Consider the following 25,317-nt stretch of genomic DNA (forward strand, 5'->3'; position numbering starts at 1 on the left):
ATAAAACTAAATTAATAAATAATTAAAATAATAATTAACTGTGGAATACATGCAGGCCGAGATATTTAGTACATTCAGATCTCAAATCTGTATTGGTACCAGTATGGCTAAAAGCCCTGTCAGTCAGTTTACAAATCCAAGCTCTGGTAGTGTGCAAGTGTGGGTGGAGACAGAGCAGAGCTCCCCCTCTCTCCCTCGCTCTCTCTCTCTCTCTGCCTCCCTCCCTCCCTCCCGCCCTCCTTTCTCTCTACCTCCCTCCTGCCCTCCCTCTCTCCATCCTTTCCCCTCTCTCTACCTCCCTCCCTCGCTGTCGCCCGCCCACGCTACCTAACCTTGAGTCTTACAGAATAGCTGTTAGAAGAGGCAGTAGAACAGCTGTGATCCTCTCCGCCCACTCCTTTCATTCTTCGCTCTTGAATTTTTTCCAGTCTCTTTTCATCTCCTGTCCTCTTCACATGCCTGCAGTGCTTTATCTTCATACGTGGGACTGAGAGCTTGTGCGGCTCAGATGGGAGGTGTAACTGCTGTGTGCTACATGAATGCGTGTGGCCGTGCACGGAGGTGGGTAGTGCCAAGCAAGGGATGCTGAACGGAGGCCGTGAGGGCCTGTTCGAGCAGGGCAGGCGCTTCCAGCAGGAGGGTGACTCCAGGGCGGCTCTGCAGTGCTTCCTCAGCTGCCTGCTGGGTCTGACCCATGTGCAGAGCTTTCACTCGCTGCCAAACTGCCTGCATCAGGTGAGCCTCAGCCTGCAGGACAGAGCTCCACACTAGAATGCACCAGGATGCACAGACTGCATTCATCACTCACTCTACACTAGGAGGCAAATGTGTAGTATATAATTTATCATAAGCTCTTGCTTTGTCAGAGTGATATGAATTGGTACTCTTAAAATGCTACAGTTATGTAAATGTTCTGCACACCTCAAAGATGTCATATCTGACCTAGATTCATCTCTGCTTGTATGGCATGTTGGCTCAGTCTGCATGCACAGGGACAGGCATGAGAATGTGCGCAGCATTTAGACACATTCAGTTAATGGAGGTTCATAAGCAATCAGGACCCACACAGTCATGGCTGGTATGTGGCGTCTCTTGATTTAATGGCACACTAACATAAATCAAGCTAGATCACAGGCCAATGCCATAGCATTGCTAACTGAAGAATGAAAACATTCACTTTTAATGACAGACATGCCACATATGTGTTGGCATACAGATACTGACAATTTAGAACATATTGTATGTGTTATGTATGTGATTAGTTTTTTTGTCACTATAAGTAACTGCTGACTTGTAGAAAAATGTGCCTCCTGGTCAGGGGTGGACAAAGTACTGAGAAATTATACTTATTGAATAGATAGATAATGTGTCAATATCTTACTGAATTAAAATGGGAAGTATCTAGCAAAAAATTACTCAAGTGAAAGTAAAAGCGTTGCTACTTTTAAATATACTCAAGTATTAAAAAGCAAAAAAGTAAATGGAATTTGACTTGCTGCCTACCTGATTATGTTAGCTACAGGAATCAGTGTTATTCTAAACTGCAATTAGCATAGAAAACAGGCTAAATTAGTTGGATATAGCTAATTTGCTAATGTCAGTTAACATTAGCAAATCTTACATCAGCATACTTTTTCAAATTAGATGGAATGCAGACCATCTAGGGAGACAGAGGAGATCTCTCATTTTATACGAGCCTTTGCTAACTCCAGCATATTGAAACATTTTACTGAGGCAGGGTCAGTGGCACTCATCCTCAAGTTCCACAATGCAGTCTGGTGGCTTGTCCATCATGAGAAGGTCACTGCAGATGATGAATTTTTTTCTACAAGGAGGAACCTGAATGGATATAACTGGATGCTAAACTGAGCCCATTCGATTGATGTAAATAAAAATGTAAGATGTTTTTTTTCTCTTGGAAATGTAATTAAGTAAGAGTACAAGTAGTCACTTTCAATAATACTCAAGTAAATTATAAATCTGCATACTTTTTCACAGTCATGGGACAATAACTGAAGTATTTTCCACCCCTGCTCCTGGTCCACGTGATACAGCACCATCCAGTAGCACTTTCCATTTAACTCTAAGACAAAACCAAAACAGTTCACATTACTGTTTGTCGTCACATGAACATGTCCTTGTCTAATCTAGACATTAAAGTGACTGTCTGATGACACTTATTCAAATAATAGCTCTATTCTCTGATAACATTTAATCAGCATAGCCTGTGTGGAAGTTTCCAAGTGTCTCAGGAAATGGCCAGTACATAAACAATAACTCAAGCCTAAAGGAATGTGTGGCATGACACAGAGTCTGGTCACATATAAACAAGATCCTAAATGCCTCTCACGTCTGGTGAATTCACTAGTGTTGCAGTATTGAATACTAGTGTAGAAAGTGACATATTTAGAGTCGCTAGATTTGCTTTGACATTTTTCTTGGAAGAGTAATGTTTCTAAAATTATTTTGTCATCTTTGAGCTCATCATAAGCTGTTAGGATTAGTAGACGATGTTAGATAAAGTTGTGTGTGTTTTTATTCTCTTTGATAGATTGCTGAACTCTTCATCGATGAGAAAAACTGTATCCTTTCCTGGAAAGGTCAAGAAATGTTGCACAGAGCATTCCTCTGGGTATCTTCTCATCCTCTATGATGACAAGAAGGCCTAGAGCATTTTAGCCTTCACACACAACTCAGCAAACACATTTGTGTATTAGAACACTACAAATTATTCTTGGCTGTGTATTTGTCAAACAGAAGTTTGTCAAAGTTAACATTTACATTTCTAGGAGGAAATAAAACACTTCCTGTGTTATAGAGTGTACACATCTTGCTTGTAGCTGTCACTTCTTCATCTCTGTGATTTGGCGAGTGCATTGTTGTGTTGTTTGTTTCTCTTCTAAGAGGATTTGCAAACATTTATCATTTCATTTCATGTATTCAAAATCTACAGAAAACTGTATCAGAACTACAGAAAAACTCCTGTAATGCCTGTATATAGCCCTGGGTGCAAAAAGACCTAAAAAGATTACAACATTCAAACAAGAAGATTTCACTTTCCATGTCATTAACCTGCAAACAAAAAAGTGAGCCAACCTTTGCTCTACCCTCATTCCTTGGATCATTTATTTATTTCCAGTGCAATCCTTAATCACTAACTGTTATTTCTTGGACATTTTAAGGAAGACCTCATCTCACTCAGTCTAATTAAAATCCAATTTGACACAGATAATCTCTGATAATCAATGTTTGTTAGATAGCGTGTACAAGTACAGTTAGTTAGGTCCTTAATATACTGGACAAAACTAACCTTGAAAAGAAAATAGAAACAGAAGTACATAGCATAAAACATAGTATATAACATCTATCAAAACAGCTAACAATAAAATACAATTCAATAATAATAACAATAATTGTAATAATAATTTTTTAAAAAGTCATCAAGTGAAAGCTATCCTAAAGAAGTTTTGAGAGAAGATTTAAATGCACTAAAAGACTGGGCTTCTCTAAGGGGGTAGTGAGTTCCACAGTTTTGGATCATAAGATGAAAATGCCCTATCACCCATAGTACATAAATGAGTCTGAGGGACAGTTAAAAGACCAGAACTGGAGGAGTGGAGAATGTTTTGGGGTGTAATGGGATTAAAATCTCAGCCAAATACTGGGGAGCCAAACCATGCAAAGCCTTGTATGTAAGAATGTCATAATCCAGAAAAAAGATAATTTCATATTAGCACTTTGGCAGGAACGACACAAAGGATCACTAGTGATGATTCACGTATTAGATTAACCACAGGGTAATAAAATTTCTACTTGTAGGACAGCTGCTACCTGCCAACATGCCGTGGCATCACTGGGTGTTGTTTAGCTCGTAGTGTTTGCCTGTGAGTCAGATGTCTGAATTATCAGTGGTGTTACCCTGGCATCAGATGCTGAAATTATCCTGCTGCCAAATTTTTCCAGTCTGATACACTGTTAAGCTACCTGGAATAATTCTTACCTGGCACTGTAAATCAGCCTCTATGAATAGCACAGGTATGAAATTGTATACATTACAATGTCAGATATTAATCTTTTTTTTTATCTTTTTTTTTTTAGGTGTTATTAGAGTTATGTTTGTAACATGTCATACCAAAATAGAAGCATTTCTAGTAATAGAAACCTACTGTGAAGTGGGCTATTCATATCTATTTTCAGTATATTTTCCTTGTCAAGCACAAACACTATCATCTTACAAAGAGATTAGTTTTTTCCCTTCTGCATGCCTATGTCTATGTAAATACACTTTTAAATACATGTCTATTCATAGTTCTGTCACATGCTTTATGTCTTTCTATGGAGAGAGAGTGACTGGTACAGACAACACTGCCCAATCACCAACTTTCAGGGAGGTGTAGAAAAGCTTAAGATGGTAATGTAGCTCCATTGCTTCATCTAGGAAAGAATCATACTGCATTGAAACAATACAGGTCACATGTAGTAGCTTTGAAATTTTTTTTTTTATTTCTTTAAATTGATTATAAGGGCCTGGCTGTGTCATAACAACACAGCAATCTTCATGATAAGCAAGTCTGCTTCTTCACTCATATAAAACAGATGAGAAAGCACTGCAGTTCATTCAGGCAGAGAAGATGTTCTATGAGGTGGCATTGATCGAACTCACCGCTCTACAAGGAAGCACAGGCAAGTCTGTTTTATGATTTATCCAGCCCCTGCTTACTTCTGTACAAGTTCCATTATAGTTCACTCTGGTCCTATAGGGTCATATATTATTATGGTTTTAGCTTACTTAAAAAGTAGTATTAATACCTTATGGAACTTTAATATATGATTTAAAAGGCCAGTTAAAAAAGAACCATAAAGAAATTGTTGGCCGAGGCTAGGGTTGATGAGCATACATTTGCTAGAACGGCAGTGCTGTAAGCTACAACATTAAGAAATATTTCATGTTATTGCTACGCAGTTATGCTCACTAGACTAAAAACAAGGGAAGGTTTTAACTCCCTGTGCAGTGCAACAGCACATTTAGCCCATGTTCATCTTTATTTACGAAGTGAGAGGAGCCATTCATCTCCTCGCCTGATGCATGTCTGCATGGTGTCATCCTGGTTGTCCAATGCTGCTGAAGCAGCACACAGCTGGCGTGTGGGCTCAGAATGGAAGTGCATTGCTTCAGACAGACAAATGGCTACTCTATCCTTGATTTCATTAAAGAGCTGTTAGAGTCTGGGATATGCTGGAGCCTGACTCAGCACTTGTGAATTGCATTGCCATGACTGCCTCCCTGTAGACAGGCCTGCTGCTTTACTCAAAGAGACTCCAGTGAGTACTGTCAGGTTTAAGACCTGCAGTACTTCTTGAGCCTCATATTCACAGAAACTACAATATTATGTTGTGCATATATTATGCAGGTGTTGTAGATAAGGTTCAACTGTAGTTTTATTTTAAGATATTTAGTGTTTTTGTTTTTTATCAACCTACCATATTCTTAATTTCGTGCCACTTTTTTAATCAGTATTTCTTCTCTTACTTTCTCTCATGATAGTGTTTGAAGTAGTGTTTGCTAAGTGTGTGACTGTGTGTGCTTAAGAACATTTGAATATCTGGGTGTGGCAAAATCAGGTGTCCTGTCCTTACTTTCTCTTTCTATGCAGTCCAGTTCCCTCTTGTGCTTGGGTAGTGTGTCTCTGGATCGCTGTAGAGTTCTGACGCTTGTGGCATAATGTCTTGGGTTTTCTAACTCAGTGTTTGTTTGTATAGTCGGCTCTCAGGAGGACAGTACAGTGGGTTCTCCAGGATGGCTCTCCCAAGAGGAGTTATCAGAACAAGCCTTGCAGGCCCAGGATCTTGAGAGGCTGGCCCAACTTTGCATCATGAGTAAAAGGTACAAATTTTTCTAACAATGCTATATCATTTTCCATCATTCAGGAGGATGGGTATAAAATATAGCCTTTTCATGTGTCTTATTGTGCAAAAGGTTCAATATGCTATACCATTTTGCTCAATTGTAGATTATCGTATTATATTATTTGAAAGTACTGCTTTGTTTGTATTTTTTTTTTTTTAGAAATCAGAGAAATCTATTGAAGAACCTTCAAATTAAATTTACAAAGTCATGTTTGCGTGTACATCTATTAACAGAGAATGCTCCCCTGGTGGTCATGGTTTACTGGTGTCTGGTTCAGAAGGATATGAGGAGATTGATTTGTGAAATAGGAAGCCAGAATTTGGCTGAATTCAGTCTTGTGTGTATTAGTGTAGAGTACTAGAGTCTGGTTGTCTTATTGCTCATTATGCACATTGCTGTTGTTAGTACATAGGACTCATCAAATATTTATTCTTTATTATTTATTATTATTATAGATATATTGCAAATTTAAATATCCTTATGTTTTATGTTTTATTCCTTCAGTATTCGTAAATCATTTGAGCATAAAATACCAGCCAAAAGTTTTTGACTAACCCATATAATAGCATTTTTGCGTAAATTACATAATATTAAATACTGTTAAACTTAAAATCTAGCCAAGGAATACATATATGTGAATTGAGAAATGTTTATTAAATGTTTAGTGAATTGAGAAATGTTATAAAAGGCTTTAATCTAATTGGAAAAGGGCAAAATATGTAGCACTTTAATGATGCACTTGTAGCACCATATATTTATATTATATCTTTATCTATAGGCTTAACAGGTTCCACCTTCTACAAATTCCTGCCTTTAATAAAGTAAGAGCATATTCAGATTTGAGAACAACCAGTTAATAAGTTCCACAAAGATTAAGGTTTGCTTATTGAATTGCTGTTCTGTATCATGTTGTTTGATCTGTGGTAGTAAAATATAAGAAACACCAGGTTCAATAACCTTTGACTGGCAGTGTATATAATAACAATAACACACTGTTAAACACTGAAGTGTTTACCCAAGGCTATGAGTACTTCTGTAGATTGCTCTATTATTTCTATATTACTGCATTATTGTTATATTGTATATTACTACCATTACTGTAAGTGTACCTAGCCAGATTGCATCATTCATGGTTTGATTGACAGCTTTGTGACTAGTGTGACAATTATGTGCTTGTATTGAATTGTGCCTCACTTGTAAGTAGCTTTGGATAGAAGCATGTGCCAAATAAAAAAAATATATAAGACATGTAAAATGGATTATTAGACTGAACCACAAATGCACTGACTGATAAAAAGGCAGGAGAGTTACAAGTGTTATGTGACTTCCCAGGCTTCACGTGTTACTAGGGCACCCTCGCATAGGTGTCCTGTTTCCTCAAAGGGATTAACTTAACCAGGGAGACCTATTATGGCCAGCACGTACACACATGGACACAGAGATCCTTGCTTATGCCCACTTCTGTTGCCACTGATTACAGATTTTAACCTTATTGTAACATTTAACATTATTTTGCAGAGGACACCTTTTGATGCTGAAATAATTAGACTACTTATTTAGACAATTTTGAAAAAATTGAGATAGCGATTGAGATTTTATCATTGGCCTTGTAAGATTATGTTTCCGAGGGCACCAGGATAGATGTTGGTATTTGCATTGTAATCTTTTAATCTAAGCCTTGGAACAGTGGGTCAGGTAACAGAAGAAAGCACGAAAGGGCAGTGATTCAGGTTGTACATGCCCACTGAAAAAGCAGGTACATTTATTTTCAGTGTGTAACTCTCCAGACATAAGCACTTCAGCTCAGCAGAATTTGCTTATGAAATATTAAGGATGGGTTTTCTTTAAAGTCAGAAGTACCATGTGGTGTGTTCATTAATAATTCACAAAAAGTTAAAGCTCTTAACATTTTTACCACTGCAGCTGTATGTTGATTCCAGGAACTCTGTCAGCCAGTGTTAGAGTGAGACAGTTTTAGTGTTGACCCATCCAGTACCTGCAGTTTTATGTCAATTTGCATCTGAATTTCAATAGCTGAGTAAAAAATAGATGAGGAAGTCTGACATCATCAGCCCTTGGCTCAGGTGTAGCTAACATCTGTAGGACTGCTAAAGCCATCCTTGAATATACACACACTTTTAATAGCTCACCCCCACAGGGTGAACAGGCCTCTTGAATCTTTCAGTGCAGTGATGGCAAGCAGTGCTGCCCTTGCTGAAAGCACTCTCTTCTGAGAGCTGTGCTGTGTAACTGCTGATCATTTGTCCCATGTGAACAGTCCAAAACCAAGCAAACTGACACCAATCCATTACTTAGTGAAACTGGACTAGGGTTAAGGAATAACAGCTTGGATACAATCAGCCTTGCACTGAAAGAGCATGCTCTATAATCATAAGCAGATGTACAGGTGACCTGCAGACTTGGTGGGCTCTAACCCTGCATTTTAAAGTAGGATATACAGTATTCTATAGATAGCAACAACACAGCAATGTGTGCATAATATGTGCACATGAAGGTCACAAGTCTTATTGTATTAGGAGCTATGCATGTTGTTAACAAGTTGCTCATGCTAAGACAGAAATTTCCATTAAGGAACCACAAACCTAAAGTGACAGAAATTAGAATATCAAATGAGGGGGGCAGTGTTATTCAAATATGTCATCCTACATTCACAAGGACAGAGCAACTCCATATTTGCTAGTACAGGTCACACATTCTACTGCCTCTACATTTACACCGATCAACCATAACATTATGACCACCTGCCTAATATTGTGTTGGTCCCCCTTTTACTGCCAAAACAGCCCTGACCCATCGAGGCATGGACTCCACTAGATCCCTGAAGGTGTGCTGTGGTATCTGGCACAAAGACATTAACAGCAGATCCTTTAAGTCCTGTAAGTTGCGAGGTGGGGCCTCCATGGATCGGACGTGATGGCCAGCACACCCCACAGATGTTCAATTGGATTGAGATCTGTGGAATTTGGAGGCCAAGTCAACACCTTGAGCTCTTTGTCATGTTCCTCGAACCATTCCTGAACAATTTTTACAGTGTGGTAGGGCGCATTATCCTGCCGAAAGAGGTCACTTCCATTAGGGAATACTGTTGCCATGAAGGGGTGTACCTGGTCTGCAACAATGTTTAGGGAGGTGGTATGTGTCAAAATAGCATCGACATGAATGCCAGGACCCAAAGTTTCCCAGCAGAACATTGCCCAGAGCATCACACTGCCTCCGCCAACTTGCATTCTTCCCATAGTGCATGCTGGTGCCATCTCTTCCGCAGGTAAATGATGCACACGCACCCGGCCTTCCACATGATGTAAAAGAAAATGTGATTTATCAGACCAGGCCACCTTCTTCCATTGCTCTGTGGTCCAGTTCTGATGCTCGCCTGTCCATTGTAGGCACTTTTGGCAGTGGACAGGGGTCAGCATGGGCACTCTGACAGGTCTGTGGCTACGCAGCCCCATACGCAGCAAGCTGCGATGCACTGTGTGTTCTGACACCTTTCTGTCATAGCCAGCATTAACTTTTCAGCAATTCATGCTACAATAGCTCTTCCGTGGGATCAGACCAGACGGACTAGCCTTCACTCCCCACTCGCATCAGTGAGCCTTGGGCGCCCATGACCCTGTAGCTAGTTCACCGGTTGTCCTTCCTTGGGCCACTTTTGGTAGGTACTAACCACTGCATACCGGGAACACCCCACAAGGCCTGCTGTTTTAAAGATGCTCTGACCCAGTCATCTAGCCATCACAATTTGGCCGTTGTCGAAGTCTCTCTAATCCTTACGCTTGCCCATTTTTCCTGTTTCCAACACATCAACTTCGAGAACCGACTGGTCACTTGCTGCCTAATATATCTCAACCCGTGACAGGTGCTGTTGTAACGAGATAATCAATATTTTTCACTTCACCTGTCAGCGGCCATAATGTTATGGCTGATCGGTGTACATTTACATTTAGTGATTTAGCAGACGCTCTTATCCAAAGCGACTTACAAAACACGCAAACACATGAAGGTGCAACAATATAAGCAAGGCCTCTAATAGAGACCTCAGCTGGTGTCACAGTGCATGTATGGTTGGATTTGTTGTACCCCATGCACTGAAATAGAACCACATACCTGACACTGCATAGCTTTGTTGTTGTACTTTGAAAGAAGGTATTTGTATGTAAGGGTGCCAGATCAGTGAGCCGAGTTTCCACCAACGATTACATGTAGTCTTTATAAATGAACTACTACAATGCTATTTTTAGTCTCAGTGTATTTTTGTCTGTTGACCTACAGTCCATGACTCTCTTTGTTGCGTTTGGTGCCTATAAATATACACTACGTACACAGTCTATTATTTACTATCAATATATAGTATAAAGTTTATACTATGGTATGTGGTGTGTTGTAATATAAAATGCTTTAAATCTCTCTCACATTATAAGAACATCATTCTGGATTTTCTCAGGGATGACCTGACATGAAGCCTTTGTAGAATTCTGCTGAGTGTTTCTCAAATGCTACCAAAAGTTACATGATGCCTGTATCAGCACTATTTCACAGGCTTTGACTCTTTATCACCAGTTCAATGCACTTCAGTATTGTTAAATCTTGATGCTGTTCTGTACAAATTATTATGTGTGCAGTAGTCATACTTGAGTAGAAATAATTAAATGAAATATAATTTAGGTAAAAGTTAACCACAAGACAACTACTAAAACAGAAGTATTAAAGTATTATTTCTTATTTAAATTGAAGTATCTAAAGTAATTCAGCATCAAAATAGTCATTTTATGTGTTTTATTTATGATCAAAACTGTTTTGTACAGACTATGAACAGTCTGCCATTTTATGTTCAATTTTACATGCTTTATATACAGTAACTGTGAATGCCAAAGCTATTTTGCTGATTAATCTCATGACTCTGACTGCAAAGTAATACCTATTCAATGAGAATTCAGAGCTTTGTCCCAAACCACACTCGCTAAATAGGATACCTACATAGCAAAGGGTAGAATGTCATTTTGGACACACTTAAGTATTTGTGACTCCGAGGATATAATTATCTGCTGTTATCAATTCAATTCAGTTTTCATTTATATAACACTTTTAACAATTTTATTGTTATCAATTTAATTTAGTTTTCATTTATATTATTTATATAGCACTTGTAACACTTTTAACACTGTCACAAAGCAGCCATCCCCAGATCCAATGTAACCATGTTTTACCAAACATCAATAAAATGCACTTTACAGTAGAACAGTTCAATACAGTATGACAAATCATAATAACTCACCAGCCTTTGTTAGCACGATAGCTAAACAAACTAGTGGATAAAATAAAACTTCAAAGTTAAAATACTTGCAGTAAAACAGGCAGAAGACAAAACTGAATCACGATTTTAGTGCACTAGCAAAAACAGTTTAGAGGATAAAAAGACACAGAGCTGTCAAAATCACACACACCAAGTACGAACAGAAGAAGTGTTTGCTTGGCTTTTGCCCAGTTTAGCTGAAAAACACATAACACATCAAACAAATTAGCCACTAGCTGAATATAATGAGTTTTCTTGCTAAAACAGCTTAACAACTGTGAATAAATGCCTTACCAGCTCAACAAAGAAAAGCTAAAACTCCATCATGCCTGAATCCATTTTTCTTACATTTTTACACTCTCACTGTCTTACTTTCTCTCTCTCTCTCTCTCTCTCCCCACTGATTGGCCGATGGCTTTAGTCTGTTACTATGCATTTGTACTTGCCTAATGCACACACATTCCTGCTAAATCTGACCTGACATCCCTGACACAACACAGGCTGTGAATTACTATTACAGATATGTCCAGGTGACTCACAGCAGCTCAGAAACATCATATTATAGAGTTTTTTTTTTTTATCCTGACTGCGTAGCCATGTTTTTCATTTTAACTAAAAATCTTATGCACTGTAGCTTCAAGTAAAGTAGTAATATGACTAAAACATACTAGTATACACCAAACTGGCACTGCATGTGTCCGCTGACTGCCCAATATTGTTTTATGACAATAAAACAATTTTTTTTTGTGTGACAAAAACACACCATTTTTGTCACACAATCATATTCTGAGCCTCAGACAATAATAACTTTGGAGTCTTCAGTGTGTATATGCACAGCATTATGTAATGTACCCTGAAATGCTCTGAGGATATTTGTGATTTTCCTTATTTCTTTGAACAAAAAGTTATTTTCTTTTCAGACCCCATCTTGCTTTAGAGTACAGCGGCAAGGTATGTATGTTGTGGTACCAGCAAGAAGTACTGATAAATAAACCATGAGATAATAGTATTATTATTATAGGTTTACATATATTGTCTCTGCTTGTTTTAGGCCACAAAAATACACCAACGAGCATTTGGTAATGATCACCCCATCACAGCCAGGAGCCTGGAGCTACTGGGCACGGTCTATGCTGAGATTGGCAAGACTGAATACTCAGGTACAATAAGCTGCTGGTAGAAGTTAATGAACAATCACACTAAAGTAACTGTTCAGTTGAAACTGAAGTTCAATAATGCCAGTTTATAATCATTTTGATATATAATAAAAACAATATCAAAAATATAAATATATATTTAAAAAATACATATAATGTATTCAGTATACTATGGTGTACTTAATTTAGAAGAAATTATCCACAAATGTGAAAAAGCTTCTGAATGTTTATTCTAAATATATTACTATTTACAGGATTCATCCATCTATTGATACAACTATAAGTTTTATTTAGTCATTAAACAGAAAATACTTTACATTAATTTAACACTATGAGGACAAGTCTTCCTCTCTTTTTCTTTATTATTTTAATATGGGTCATATTGTCTCTCTAGCTTTCTGGAGATTTCGGGGGAGAGTTGTGATGCCTCTTTTATTTCTGTTATGCTGGGAGGCATGCCAGATGTCGCTGCACATGGTCAAGCTGTTTTAAGAAAATGCTTTCAGTACAACATGTCATCTGTATGGCTCAGCATCTTAGTACAGGTGCAGAATATAGCCTTCCGAAAAATGAGTGTATATTAGTCACATACTCTCCTGTTTACAAAGAAAGATAATCACCAACCTTTCACAAGAGGAATTCAAAAATTGCCATCCCATGTTGGGATTTAAATGAAGCTATAGAACAGTAACACATTCATTACTGTATACATTATGTCTTACATTAGGCACTTCAGGTTACAAGTAAGCTTTAGTTTTCCAAAAGCATCATTACGATCATGTTAACTGTTAGTGAGAGTGTCCGATGTGATGCTCGCTCTACCAATGTATGATGATCTAAATGCTGTAAAATACTTTTGGAAAACACAGCCCTGGTTTTTGCACATCATTTGAATGCAGCTAAACACCATTCTTATTTCAAAGGCATTCCACAATGCCTTCTCAGCTTAAAATGTAAAATGACTTAAAGAAAAATGTTACTGTATGCATTGTGATATTCATCGTGGACTAAAAGTGCTTCAACACTACCTGCTCATTTCACAGACTCATTGGGTCAGTGTGTGTCAGCTCTGTCAAAAACATCCTCTGCCCCTGAGTCATACAACAATACACTCAACGGTTTCGCTCTCAGTGATAAAGATTCTGAGCTCTGGCACAGAAAAGACCCACATCCTCCATCAGACACCCCAAAACCAAAGGTACTTTGGTATTTGTTAGTTGCACTGTTGGTTTCAAGATATTATTGAATTAGATAATATGCTTAGGCACCAAGAAAGAATAATTTTCATACCCCTGTCTATAGGTCATCAACAGTAAGATCCCCATCTCCATCCTAAAGAGGACCAACGAGCCATTCTCGACTCAGCGGCGGAAACCAGAGAGGCGTGTTCATTTCAGTGAACCGGAGATTACTGTTCATGGTAAGAGACTAAACTGGAGACCTGCAGGTCACTCTGAAGTGAGAGCTGTATCATTAAGAGCTAGTACTTGAAGAAAATGAGTAAAGTAAATTAAAGAGTTGTGACAGATCTTTGCCTGTGGGAGTGAAGTTCATGAATCAACCAGGTTCAACAGCACATTCACATACCCAAGTGATTTACACACATAATTAATTATACATGCAAATGAGGTACCATGTAGTCTGTGCTATTATCCTTTTGACAGGAAGACAATATAGTCATGTCTATTGTGTTAGCAGGTTTTTCTTTAGGGATATACAGTGCTTTCACATTTGTCTTTGTAGGCCTGTTACATTTCTTCATTTTTTATTATTCTACCAAGGCATTCAATTTAAATGGCAACATGACTTCACTGTGATTGATGAATATTGTTCTACCAGCTGTTATTGGTCTTAGGCATGCTTTTCTAAGCCTAGAGAATCTAATAATTACAAGGAATGGAGGTCTAAATTGCTCTTTCATTATTTTGGATTCACAGACATTCCATACTATGACTGTTTAGGAGGTGAGTGTATGTTGTACTGAACAGTGATATTATTAATGTAATGTGCATGATGCACGAACTCATCTTGTGTGAACTTGACACATTCTGTAGTCACAAATAGGGGCACAATATAGTTTTGTTTGGCCTCTACAAGTTTTGATGAGAAACCCAAAACAGCATTCAGGAAAGTAGTATTCACCATTTTAAGTAATTGAGGAATTCAGTGCACTGCATGCATCTAAAGCATTTATGTAATTTAATTCATAGACCTTAGCATGCCTCTTTCTTTTGTTTGAGTATTGCTTCACTCAATGAATTTTACACCCAATGAGCACTTTATTAGGAACACTATACTAATACTGGGTAGGGCCTCCCTTTGCTTTCAAAACAGCCTCAATTATTCATGGCATGGATTCCACAAGATGTAGGAAACATTCCTTTGAGATTCTGGTCCATGTTGAGATGACTGCATCAAGCAATTCCTGCAGATTTTTCAGATGCACTTTCATGCTGCGAATCTCCCATTCTACCACATCCCAAAGGTGTTCTATTGGACTCAGATCCGATGACTGGGAAGGCCCTTAAGAACACTGAACTCATTATCATGTTCATGAAACCAGTTTGTGATGACTTTTGCTTTGTGACATGGTGCATTATCATTCTGGAGGTAGACATTAGAAGATGGGTAAATTATGGCCATGAAGGGATGCACATGGTCATTCAAGCGATGATTGGAATTAACGGGCCCAAATGTGCCAAGAAAATATTCCCCATATTCTGATGGTTGATGTGTACATTACCCGAAGCTGCTGGCCCGTATCTGCCTAATTTTATGTATTGCACTGCTGCCACATGATTGGCTGATTAGATAATTGCATGAATGAGTAGGTGTACAGCTGTTCCTAATAAAGTGCTCATCCAAGTGTATTTCCTTATTAGAGTTTGTATCCCCTTGGTTGTAGGTGAAAAATAAAAAAAAGTAAAAGTTGAAAAAAAAATGTAATATAGTCTTTTTAAAATAGTCTTTTTTTCTACTGAAATCCTGTTACGATGTGGCTAAAAAGTTTGCATGTTTTATTTAATTTATTTAAATGGTCTTTATTAATGTGTCTAATTATAGAATAGTGAATAGCGAATAGTCAAATTAGGAAACAATGAGATCTGTAAAATTGCTTTCATGAAACAGAAAATGTTAACCATTTTCTTAGGTTGTAACCGCCTTTTCCAATCAAAGCTTCCAGAGTCCACAGCCAACAACCACACCCACTTCCCCAACCCACTGAATGAGCTCACTTCATTTAGCCTCATTTACTTGTGTATATATACTCCTCAATTTGCCTTGGTTTGCCCCTTTTACATAAAGCTGCTGGTAGTTCTGCTTTATTGTTTCTGATTTTTCTTTTTGGACACTGCTTTACCTCTTGTGTTTTTTGAATTGTTTGCCTCAATGCTTCTGTAAATGAGGCTCTTTTTTTATATCAACCTGTCATCTCCATTATTCTATCTGCTCTTGACACAGAGCTGCAGATGGGTATAAAAAAAGATATCATGTGATATAATGTGTTTAGGGACAGTGAAACCATTATTCAGAAATCCAGACCTGACATTATTAATATATACCTTTTAATCCTTTTGTTGCTGGCTGCTCTTTACCTCTGTGACCTCTGTCATCTGCAGGATATGACTCGTCTCAGAGCCGTCCCCACCTGGCCCTGCTTACATGTCTGTTCCTGCTGCTCTCAGCATTGGGTTTAGCTCTGTACTGCACACACCGCCGACGGCCCCATCGTGCCTGTGAGGAACTACAGGCAGCACTGGCTGTCTATCTGCTGCGGTTCAAACAAATCCTGTGGGGCTGCTGGATCTGGCTGACCATGCAGTGACCATAACAGACAACCAGTGGCATCACTGTTCTCCACCCATGCTCCCATGAGCACAGAAAACCAGACAATGGCACAGAAAAGACTACAAAGCTGAGAATCATGGTTTCATGGAAGAACATTGGAATAATGGGTGCTTAAAATAAGACCCTTTATTTGATGGTCCCCACCCTGGGACTGAAAATGCCTTCAAAATCCAGTTAACTTTTGCACACCATCCACAGATGGCATTCTTATGCCCTTTACGACTTTAATGCCATATCCTCATTTTTACTGAGAGGCAGATACATTTTAAATCTATATTTGTCCTTGTAGCAGTTGTGTTTAGACCATGTTGATGTTCGTTACCACCTATTTGAAGAATACTCATGGGAATCATCAAACAAAATCTTAATGTATTAAAATTAGATTTAGATTGAAGAAAATTGAAAATTAGATTTATTCTTTAAATCAATATACAAAGTTTCACAGCCAATCTCACAGCTGCACCTATTTTCACATATTTTCTTATTTACTACAGTCTGCAGCTGTCTATATAGAATGCAAAACACAGCTGTCTATATAGAATGCAACATTTTTCACTATTAATCCAGTATGCTTTGAATAATTACACATGTAAATAGGAAATATTAATGACTGTCACCTAAGTAATCCATCTTATTGTGCACATTGTACATATTCTCACGAATAACACTCGATACTCAGTATAACTCTGTTTCAAATGATAGACTATGGTGTAAGGTTAAGCACAATGTTTCCATCTTTTACATTTACTAAAAAAGTGAAACAAGACTGTTTCACAGTGTAGCCAGCCATATATTCTGCCAGGTCAGATTTACTTCATAATTCAAAGGGCAAGGAAATTTTTAGTTTAAAAAAATCCAGATTAGTAGATTTGCATTATTTCTATGTTCCTGGTTGCTGAGTTTATTTTTGCAAGAACCAGCTGGTGTGTGTGTATATAATACTTCTATTTATTTGACTATTTTTGTATTTTTTTAATCTAATATTTTCTATAGTTAATATAATTTTGGTTATGTTTTTGTTAATTTTTAAGTGCTCTCAGCATCAGTGATTTTAATTATATCATGTTTTACTTCGTTAGAGAGGATTTTTAAACCTTTAAAGCCAATGGTATATTTCCACTTAAACCTAACAGATATAAATAGGCATTCAGTACCAACTATGATAAAATGTTCAAGCAATAAAATGCTCTTTCTGTGATTGTTATACATGCCAATAATACCAATAATACTGATGAAAAGTGCTATATTTTGAAAGGAATGGAGCAGTTTTATGTTTTTTATGAAACAGGCAAATTACTGCAAACAATATGGTGGGAAATGCAACATTGATAATAAGGAATGAAATGGTTTCAGTACTTAAATTGCTGGTACAAGCTTTCATTTTGTTTGGCTTAGATGAAATATCCATGTAGCATAATTATTTTACAAAAATGATAGTAAAAATATTAAAATGCCTTCAGGGATAAGGGGATTATACCAAATACATACTCAATATTCTCAATGTATATTATGTATGTGTCAGATATAATCCCTTTTAATGAGTGTTTTTCATTTAAGAATGAAAAAAAAAAGATTTACCTAAACAATCCATAACCTTTTGGTTCCAAGACACTAAATAAGTCTCACCATCATTCATTAATTCTCAGTCCTACTACAGATTAATGCTGGACATTAGATGTGTTTCCATGGGGCTGTACACACTATACTTACCTGTACAGCAGGAGCAGTGATAATTAGGACAAATTGTATAAAGTCCAACAAATTCATTCCTTACCATGAGATGCAGAAAATAAAACCACTGTGAGATATTTGTGAGGAAATGAATGGTGGTCTAAGTCACATAAAATGTCCGAAAATCTTTTTGAAGAACAATTACACTGAGTGTATCTTTGTACATAATTATGCATAAAAAGCTAAACAATATACAGCGCATGATTGTCCATTGTATAGCACAGCTTAATACTGTACATGTGTACTGTTGTATAAGGCAATGTTCACTTAAAAGGGAATTGAATATAGATGATTTGATACTTTATTTGCTATAAAGCAATAAAGTCTCATCAGACAGAGCACATGTTCTCTTTATATTCCGTGTTTGATTTGGTTGGGTGTGTCTCCTCTCCACTTTTCATTACTGACACTGTATGAGACTACTTTTAATAAAAGTGCCTTTTTAAGGTTCTCTCCTTTCTCTCAGATTAAATCACACTGTAACAGGTCATCAATAAAAGCCATCTAATAAACAATATTGCAAACCAGAAAGATGATGTATGCTACCACATTTCACTGACTGCATGTTTTATTCACTCACTCACTTTCAGTAACCACTTTAGGATCCAAAGCCTATCCCAGGAATACTGTGTGTGAGGCAGGAATATACCCTGGATGGGATGCCATTTCATTGCAGGGCACCATGCACACACAGATTCACTCACAACTACAGACTATTTATCTTAGCCAATCCACCTACTGGCATGGTTTGGTCAGTGGGAGGAAACCAGAGAGAGCAGAGTAAACCCATGCAGACACAGGTTTACGTTCAGTATCAAACCAGGGATCCTGGAGCTGGGAGGCGGGAACACTACCCACTGCACCAACATGCCATCCTGCATGCCTCAGGGGTAGATAAAAAAAATTAAAGTTGTTCATTTTAAAACTGCACTCATCATACATTTAAAGTAACCCTATATTTATAATCATATTTCTTTATTATTCACAATTTGTAATTGGGTGCTTATCCCTCTATAACTTCCAAGGAGACTTTCTCATGCATTCTATAGACTTCTGCTCTGTTCTGTTCTGTTCACTACCTATGTCTGAGCAGTGGTACCTACAAAATATAAGTTATATGAACACATATGGGAGATTTTAGACAGCGTGGTACTCTCCAATACCATCATCAAAATACCAATTTTTTTGGGAAGAACTGTACCCTTCAGTACAGTTTCAGAGACTATACCAAGGCACATTGAAGCTACTCTGGTGGCTTGCAGCTGGTTAACACCTTACTAAAACACTTTTCTTTTGGTCTTTAGTGTATTAGAGAATAGAGCATGAGCTCAAAGTGTAATTGGATAATTAATTACATCACAGTTGTCAAAAACATAAAAGAAAAATTTTATCTAAACAAAGTAGATCTACTCTTAATTCCTATCCCATATTTTAAATGATCAGTGAAAGTTTTTGATGTTTGACTACATAAACTGATAAAATTACTCACAGCTCTGCGAGATTATAGTTTCCAGATATTGGGCAATAAGCAATACCTGGAATATCTGGAAAGTAGGAGATGTTATGATTATCTATAATGACAAGATTAATTCACCCAAAACTGCAAACATAAAAAGAAACAAGGACACGGTTAATATGGAATATGTTTTTTTTTTCTATGGGACATGGAGGACAAAGGTTTAACAGGTTGCAAAGATATGCTCAAATCAATATTCATGCATTTTCTAAATTAATAAACACACAGACTAAAAATATGCCATTGAGGTTACAAAATAATTATTTTCTGTTTTTAAGTCGATTAAATTGAAAATGCACACACACACTTATTGCAGCATGCAGCAAGATTTCAGGTGGCAAATACTTATACATTGCATGAAAAAAGTAATGCAGAAAGACTACACACTGTGCAACTGTATGCCCTTTTTTGCTTCAATACCCATTTTGTTTCATTTGGAAAATGTCGTATGATTTAAGATGTCCACCATGGTCTTTCATTAGAAGATGCAAGAAGGTAATGCAGCACATATTTTCATATTGAACTGCCTATATGGTTGTACGCGTCTTCACATACATCACACTTGCTGTATATGCATATACATATAGATAATAATGAAATGGTAAGAACAGAACCCAAGGAAAGAGATACTTACTGTAAACCAATATAGATTAAATACTGTATATAGAAAACGCTAACTGAAAAACTGTTTCTAATTTATATCTGAGTTTCTCACAAGCACTCTAATGAGATTCGTATTACAGAATTCAAGCCTTATAACAGATACAGTATAATAATTTGTACCCAAAATTTGAGGTTGTGGTTAATGGAGTAAAAGTACAATTAGATATAATGGTAATAGAAAGACTTGTTGGAAATGTGCAATATTTATACTAATTGTAGCGTAAACAGGGTTCACAATAATTTAATAGCACTATAGAGTTATTACAGTCATTTACATTTTTAGCCCCTGTATAACTGTAAAAGCTGTGGTCATCTCTATGTTCTGGGACTAAAAATGAGCCAAGGTTCTCTTTGCCACAAAATTCACAAAAAGACCATTCAATCTTAGGAACCACTTCATGATATGTTAAAAAAAATTCTAAATTTCTTTAACTTTTTTTGCCCCAGAGAGAGCTAAGCAAAAAAAGTGCATGAAATTTAGTATTTATAATTTAGCACTGTCTAAAAAGTTAACAAAAGAAAAATTAATAACTTTAGATTTTTTTTAAATAATGAAGTCTTTGGGGAAAGCTTGCAGGCAGTCTTTTACACACGTACATGTCAATGTTTCATTCAGTTTTACCAGCCTCCCACAGATGATAGCCAGGCTGTCAAGAAGCTGTGTTAGGTGTATTAACAGTGTGTGTCCAACACGTTTGTGGCAAAAAGAACCGTGAAATACTATTCATTTCAGTGCACGTCAGCTTTGCGTCTCATCTCAGATCATCACATTCAGACAATCGGACCAAGTGCTGTGCTCCCAGAGAGAATCAGATCATGGGACTTTTCTTATCCAGTATGTCAGAGCAGCGGCGTGAGGAACGGCCTAGCAGGAACTCCTTCTCATGGATCAGGCTGTCCAGCAGGTCTTCCTGACGGTAGTTATGGTAGACCTTCAGGAAGGCCATGAATGTGATACCCAACCAGGTCAACCAAGCAGCCCACAGTCCAAACTAAAGGGGTACATAGTGGCATGTATTTTGTATTCAAACAAATAATAAGCCCTTAATATGGTATACAAAAAGTAAGTGCTAAACTCAGTGCTACTGATAATGTATAATAAATTCAGAGCAAACCTACTTGTGCAATGGCAAACTGGTCATAGAATGCAGAGTTGTCTAACCCCAGCTCCAAATCAGTGTCCTGTAAATCCTCACAGCTACAATGTGAAAAGAAGTGAAGAAGCATTACTGACATCCATTCATAGAAACTACATTAGATTTGAAAGATTAAAATTCATATTTATGCAGTAGTGTTCTGTGAAACATGATCAATCTTTAAGACCTTGGAGCTGAACTGGACCAGTTCTGCTTCTCATAATAATACCAGATATTTATTGACTAATGCTGCAGTGCCTTGTCAAGCAAGCTTTAAGTTTATGTAAAATAAGTCATTTTCTTGTCTTCATTTAAATGAAAATGAAAACATCTGAAAACCTTACTAGTGTTTAAATGATACATTTCCTTATATTCGTCATTGCTGGACTGACTGAAAACATCACTGAGCACAGCGCTGAAAGGAGAAACAGAACAGCGCCTCCACTGCCTCCTCTGGCTTCAGTACTGTACCACATTCAGTCTAGATATAGAGGCTTATGCTCACTTACATTATAAAAGAGTTTTGAAGTTGATCATGCAAACAATATGCCGACTATAAAAAGCCATGTCAATGAATTTTCATAATTCGATTATGTCGATTATGTCGAGTAATCATTGCAGCCCTAAATTCTTAGAGTCCCCTGAGGAAATACACTTTATACAGTATTTTTACCTGCTGGGCATGCTGCCCCCCTCAGTAATAGCATCGCACCACAGGTTAAAGCCCACAGTCACAATGGTGCTGGACAGGAACACAGCGCACACCACAAACAAGCTGATCAGCAGGTTCAAGAAGGCATTAAATATGGAGCTGTGGGAAAATTAAGCAAAAGTTCAGAAAGCTGCAGGACATATATGAGGTCTGGTTGTGAAAGAAGGCAAATTAGGCTACTTATAGAATAACAGATGTGTTTTGTGACTTATTCAATCATTATGTCCAACAATAGAAACCACACCAAGTTCTCACTCACTGTCACTGATGTATTAGTCTGATGCTGTTGTGCTGCCATCACATATAACCTTAACAATATTGAACAGCTGCATATTGATTAGGTTCATGTATGCTAGATTAGGGCGCTTCATCTGTTGTGGCATAAACGATGCTGTAAATAACAAAATGTATTTAAACGCTTTCTTACTCTGTTGTGCAACCTTTTTATGAAGAGAGATAACCATCAAACCATCAACCCTCATACTTATAAAAGTATAATGCATTGTTTGTTCAGCATTACTGGCTTTTACAATAATGTTTTTACTACTATGTGCATATAATCTCAGTAACAAAATGTTTTATTGTGTGCTGTGAGCACCAATCACAGATGCTCCAGATGTTCCTGTGGGTGTTTTGATGAATCACGGTACACAGGGTATCCAGCAAACAAACATAATTGGTTGAAATATTTCAAGACCATCTTTAGTCACATTATGTGTTCACTAGTGCACCAGTTTCTTTACAATCTGGTGTTTTGTCCATCCATATCTTGCATCCCTAACATCCCTACTGCATCCATCCCAGTCATATTTTAAGAGTGGTAGAAAAGCAGATGTAGAAAAGCATGAACTGTACAGGAGGTGGACTCACTCGTCATGGCCTTTGCAGATGAGGAAGAGCAGTCTCCAGGCCTGAACAGCGGCCAGCACGAGGGAGGCCACGCCGACGAAGGTGATGAAGCTGCAGGAGGACTGCGGTCCCCATTCCTCCACCATGAAGCGCTGCTTGGACACCGTGATGTTCTCATTCTGCCACATACCCCGCGTGAACAGCAAACACTTCCCTCCGAAGTCCTCAGCATTTTCCGAGAGAGGCACTACCGCGATAAACCCAAAGACGAAAGCCAAAAAATACAAGACGCACTGCGTGAATATAAAATTGTTTTTTGCCATTTTCACCCGGCTCGCGCTCAGGCAGCTGAGCACCGCTGCTGCGCATGCGCAGTCCCACTCCGCTGGCGTGAGACGGGAGGACAGCAACAGAATGAAAAAAAAAAAAAGGTAATAAAGAGCGCGTTTGTGCAAGAAATAACACTTTAAAGCACAAGATACTCTCTTCCAATTGTGGTTCCAATATATGATGCTGATTGTGTTGTTTGTCAACACAGTAGCCTAATGATGATAGAAGAAAGTACACTCTAAGGCTAAAAGTTTGTGGACATCTGATCATTACTCCCATATGTGCTTGTTAAACATCAGATTCCAGATTTAGTCCCCCTTTGCTGTTATAATAATCTTTTGGGAAGGCTTTCCACTAGATTTTGGAGCGTGGTTGTGAGGATTTGCTCATTCAGCCACAAGAGCATTAGTGAGGTCAGGCAGTGATGTAGGGCGAGGAGGCCTGGGGCGCAGTCAGTGTTCCAGTTCATCCCAAAGGTGTTCAGTGTGGTTGAGGTCAGTGCTCTGTGCAGGCCACTCAACTTCTTCCACTCCAACCTTGGCAAACCATGTCTTTATGGAGCTCGCTTTGTGAAAAGTTGCATTGTCATGATGAAACAGGTTTGGGCCTCTTAGTTCCAGTAAAGAGAAATCTTAAAGCTACAGCATACAAAGACATCCCTGACAATCCTGTGCTTCCAACTTTATGGCAATGGTCATGTGTCCACAAACCTTTTGCTATATAGTAGTTACTGTATTCTGCAGATTCTAATAATGAAATAATACTTTATTTAGTTAAACCGCCACATTAGGAGAACATACTCCAATCACATTACATATTCTACAAATCAAGAATATGTTTATATGCATTTTTGCTTCTTTAAATAGGAAGAAGCAACAGATGTGTTTCATTAAAAGTTACCGAAACCGAATTACTTTGTTACCCTGCTGAAAACCAGCTACCAGCTGCCAAAACACAGGCCCAGCAGGTCAAACTGATCTTATATGTATCTGTGTTATATTCCAGCTCATTATTACTTGAATAAATTGATACATTTTGAGATTTTCTACTTGCCTTACTGTTGTGTTTTTTAAAAATAATTTGTCTGGGAGTGTTTCAAGGTCCAACAGTTCTGGTCAGGTGTTTTCTTAGAACTGAAGAAAATTTTCTCCTGCCCTCTGCAGTTAGGACCTAAGATCTGCCTACTGGGCTTTACACAGGAACTTCCTTATGGTTTTAAAGGTCCTCAGCGCTTGCAAATATTGCTACATTGTGCTCATAAGTGTATTTTGTTGCATAACCCCTTCAGTGGCCCAGTGGATAAGTATCACTAAGGGACTTATCCCTAACAAAACCTACTCCACAGCGCTAAGAGATAAACCCTTTAAGTTTCATAGGATTTGGGACCCCTTTCTTAAATATCTAGATGAAGAGGCGGAACATGTGTTATCCCTGGGAATAAAAAATCTAGCATGGAAGGGTAGAGATGAAGTTGTGTGACCCCCCCCCCCCCCCCCTTTTTTTGTAATATTTCATTTGAGTCATATATTCCGTGTATGATGTCTGTGATATCCCTTCCTCTGTATTTTGCTGTCTTGTTTGTATTTTGTTGAATTATTGCTATTATTATTTTAAATTATCCCTGTAATTGGCAAAAAAAAGTAATATAAATAAATAAATAAATAAATAAAAATAGCATTAGTAGTGGTAATTGTAAAATGCTTCCTTTCTACCAATATTTACCAGCTGGCAAAGATGGTTTACCAGGTTGTTTTGGAAGCTGGTAGATGTATACAGACTATACTGGATTTTTCAGCAGGATAGTGAAGTGGGACTGAGGGTGCCATAAGAGGGAGGAATATGTAACTGATTCAGGGCTCCATCAAAAGCATAGCTAAAGACGAGGCAAGGCAGCAACACCCAACACCCCATAAGTCACAGAAACGCTCCATCTTGTTAGTGACTTGTGTGAGTTTGTATAAATGAACATGCACAAAATGAAGAGGACTTACTAATCAGGAAGTCAAAAGAGAAAGGGCAAAACAAGAAAAAGAGAAAAACAAAAAAGCAGTAGCAGATATATTTCTATGGTCTGTCATTTCATCAATATCACAAATTGCACAAACTATTTACAGCTCATTCTAGCACCCTAATAGATTAGATTGTCTGAGTC

General features: G+C 37.8%; 2 protein-coding genes across 3 annotated transcripts; one reads left to right on the forward strand and one right to left on the reverse strand.

Annotated features, from left to right (window-relative positions):
* The first annotated feature begins 316 nt into the window (after nucleotides 1-316).
* On the forward strand, nucleotides 317-18,295 carry c10h14orf180 (chromosome 10 C14orf180 homolog). Of its 2 annotated transcripts, XM_026934228.3 has the most exons (10): nucleotides 318-735; nucleotides 2,552-2,582; nucleotides 4,597-4,683; nucleotides 5,761-5,884; nucleotides 12,143-12,173; nucleotides 12,274-12,382; nucleotides 13,423-13,577; nucleotides 13,682-13,799; nucleotides 14,317-14,343; nucleotides 16,000-18,295. In XM_026934228.3, exons 1-10 carry the CDS (start codon nucleotides 583-585, stop codon nucleotides 16,203-16,205), a joined length of 1,041 nt encoding a protein of 346 aa, XP_026790029.1. In that variant the 5' UTR covers nucleotides 318-582; the 3' UTR covers nucleotides 16,206-18,295. The 2 variants fall into 2 exon arrangements, with proteins under 2 accessions (XP_034164181.1, XP_026790029.1); XM_034308290.2 differs by lacking the exon at nucleotides 14,317-14,343 and having other exon boundaries at nucleotides 317-735.
* A 1,277-nt stretch (nucleotides 18,296-19,572) lies between these two features.
* LOC113538826 (transmembrane protein 179) lies at nucleotides 19,573-23,229 on the reverse strand. The gene is made up of 4 exons (XM_026934231.3): nucleotides 22,857-23,229; nucleotides 21,948-22,085; nucleotides 21,258-21,336; nucleotides 19,573-21,130 (listed from the first exon to the last, which is right to left on the reverse strand). The coding sequence occupies exons 1-4, from the start codon at nucleotides 23,156-23,158 to the stop codon at nucleotides 20,948-20,950; spliced, it is 702 nt and encodes a 233-aa protein (XP_026790032.1). The 5' UTR covers nucleotides 23,159-23,229; the 3' UTR covers nucleotides 19,573-20,947.
* Between the last annotated feature and the right edge of the window lie 2,088 nt (nucleotides 23,230-25,317).

Source organism: Pangasianodon hypophthalmus, chromosome 10 (genome assembly GCF_027358585.1).
Source record: "Pangasianodon hypophthalmus isolate fPanHyp1 chromosome 10, fPanHyp1.pri, whole genome shotgun sequence".
In the NCBI taxonomy this organism is placed as follows: Eukaryota; Metazoa; Chordata; class Actinopteri; order Siluriformes; family Pangasiidae; genus Pangasianodon; species Pangasianodon hypophthalmus.

Coding starts and splice junctions, on each gene's coding strand:
- c10h14orf180 (XM_026934228.3), top strand. CDS start 583: ATGCTGAACGGAGGCCGTGAGGGCCTGTTCGAGCAGGGCAGGCGCTTC. Junction 736..2,551: donor TGCCAAACTGCCTGCATCAG/GTGAGCCTCAGC, acceptor TCTCTTTGATAG/ATTGCTGAACTCTTCATCGA. Junction 12,174..12,273: donor CTTTAGAGTACAGCGGCAAG/GTATGTATGTTG, acceptor TGCTTGTTTTAG/GCCACAAAAATACACCAACG.
- LOC113538826 (XM_026934231.3), bottom strand. CDS start 23,158: ATGGCAAAAAACAATTTTATATTCACGCAGTGCGTCTTGTATTTTTTG. Junction 22,086..22,856: donor ATCTGCAAAGGCCATGACGA/GTGAGTCCACCT, acceptor ATTTTCCCACAG/CTCCATATTTAATGCCTTCT. Junction 21,337..21,947: donor GGGGGCAGCATGCCCAGCAG/GTAAAAATACTG, acceptor TTCACATTGTAG/CTGTGAGGATTTACAGGACA.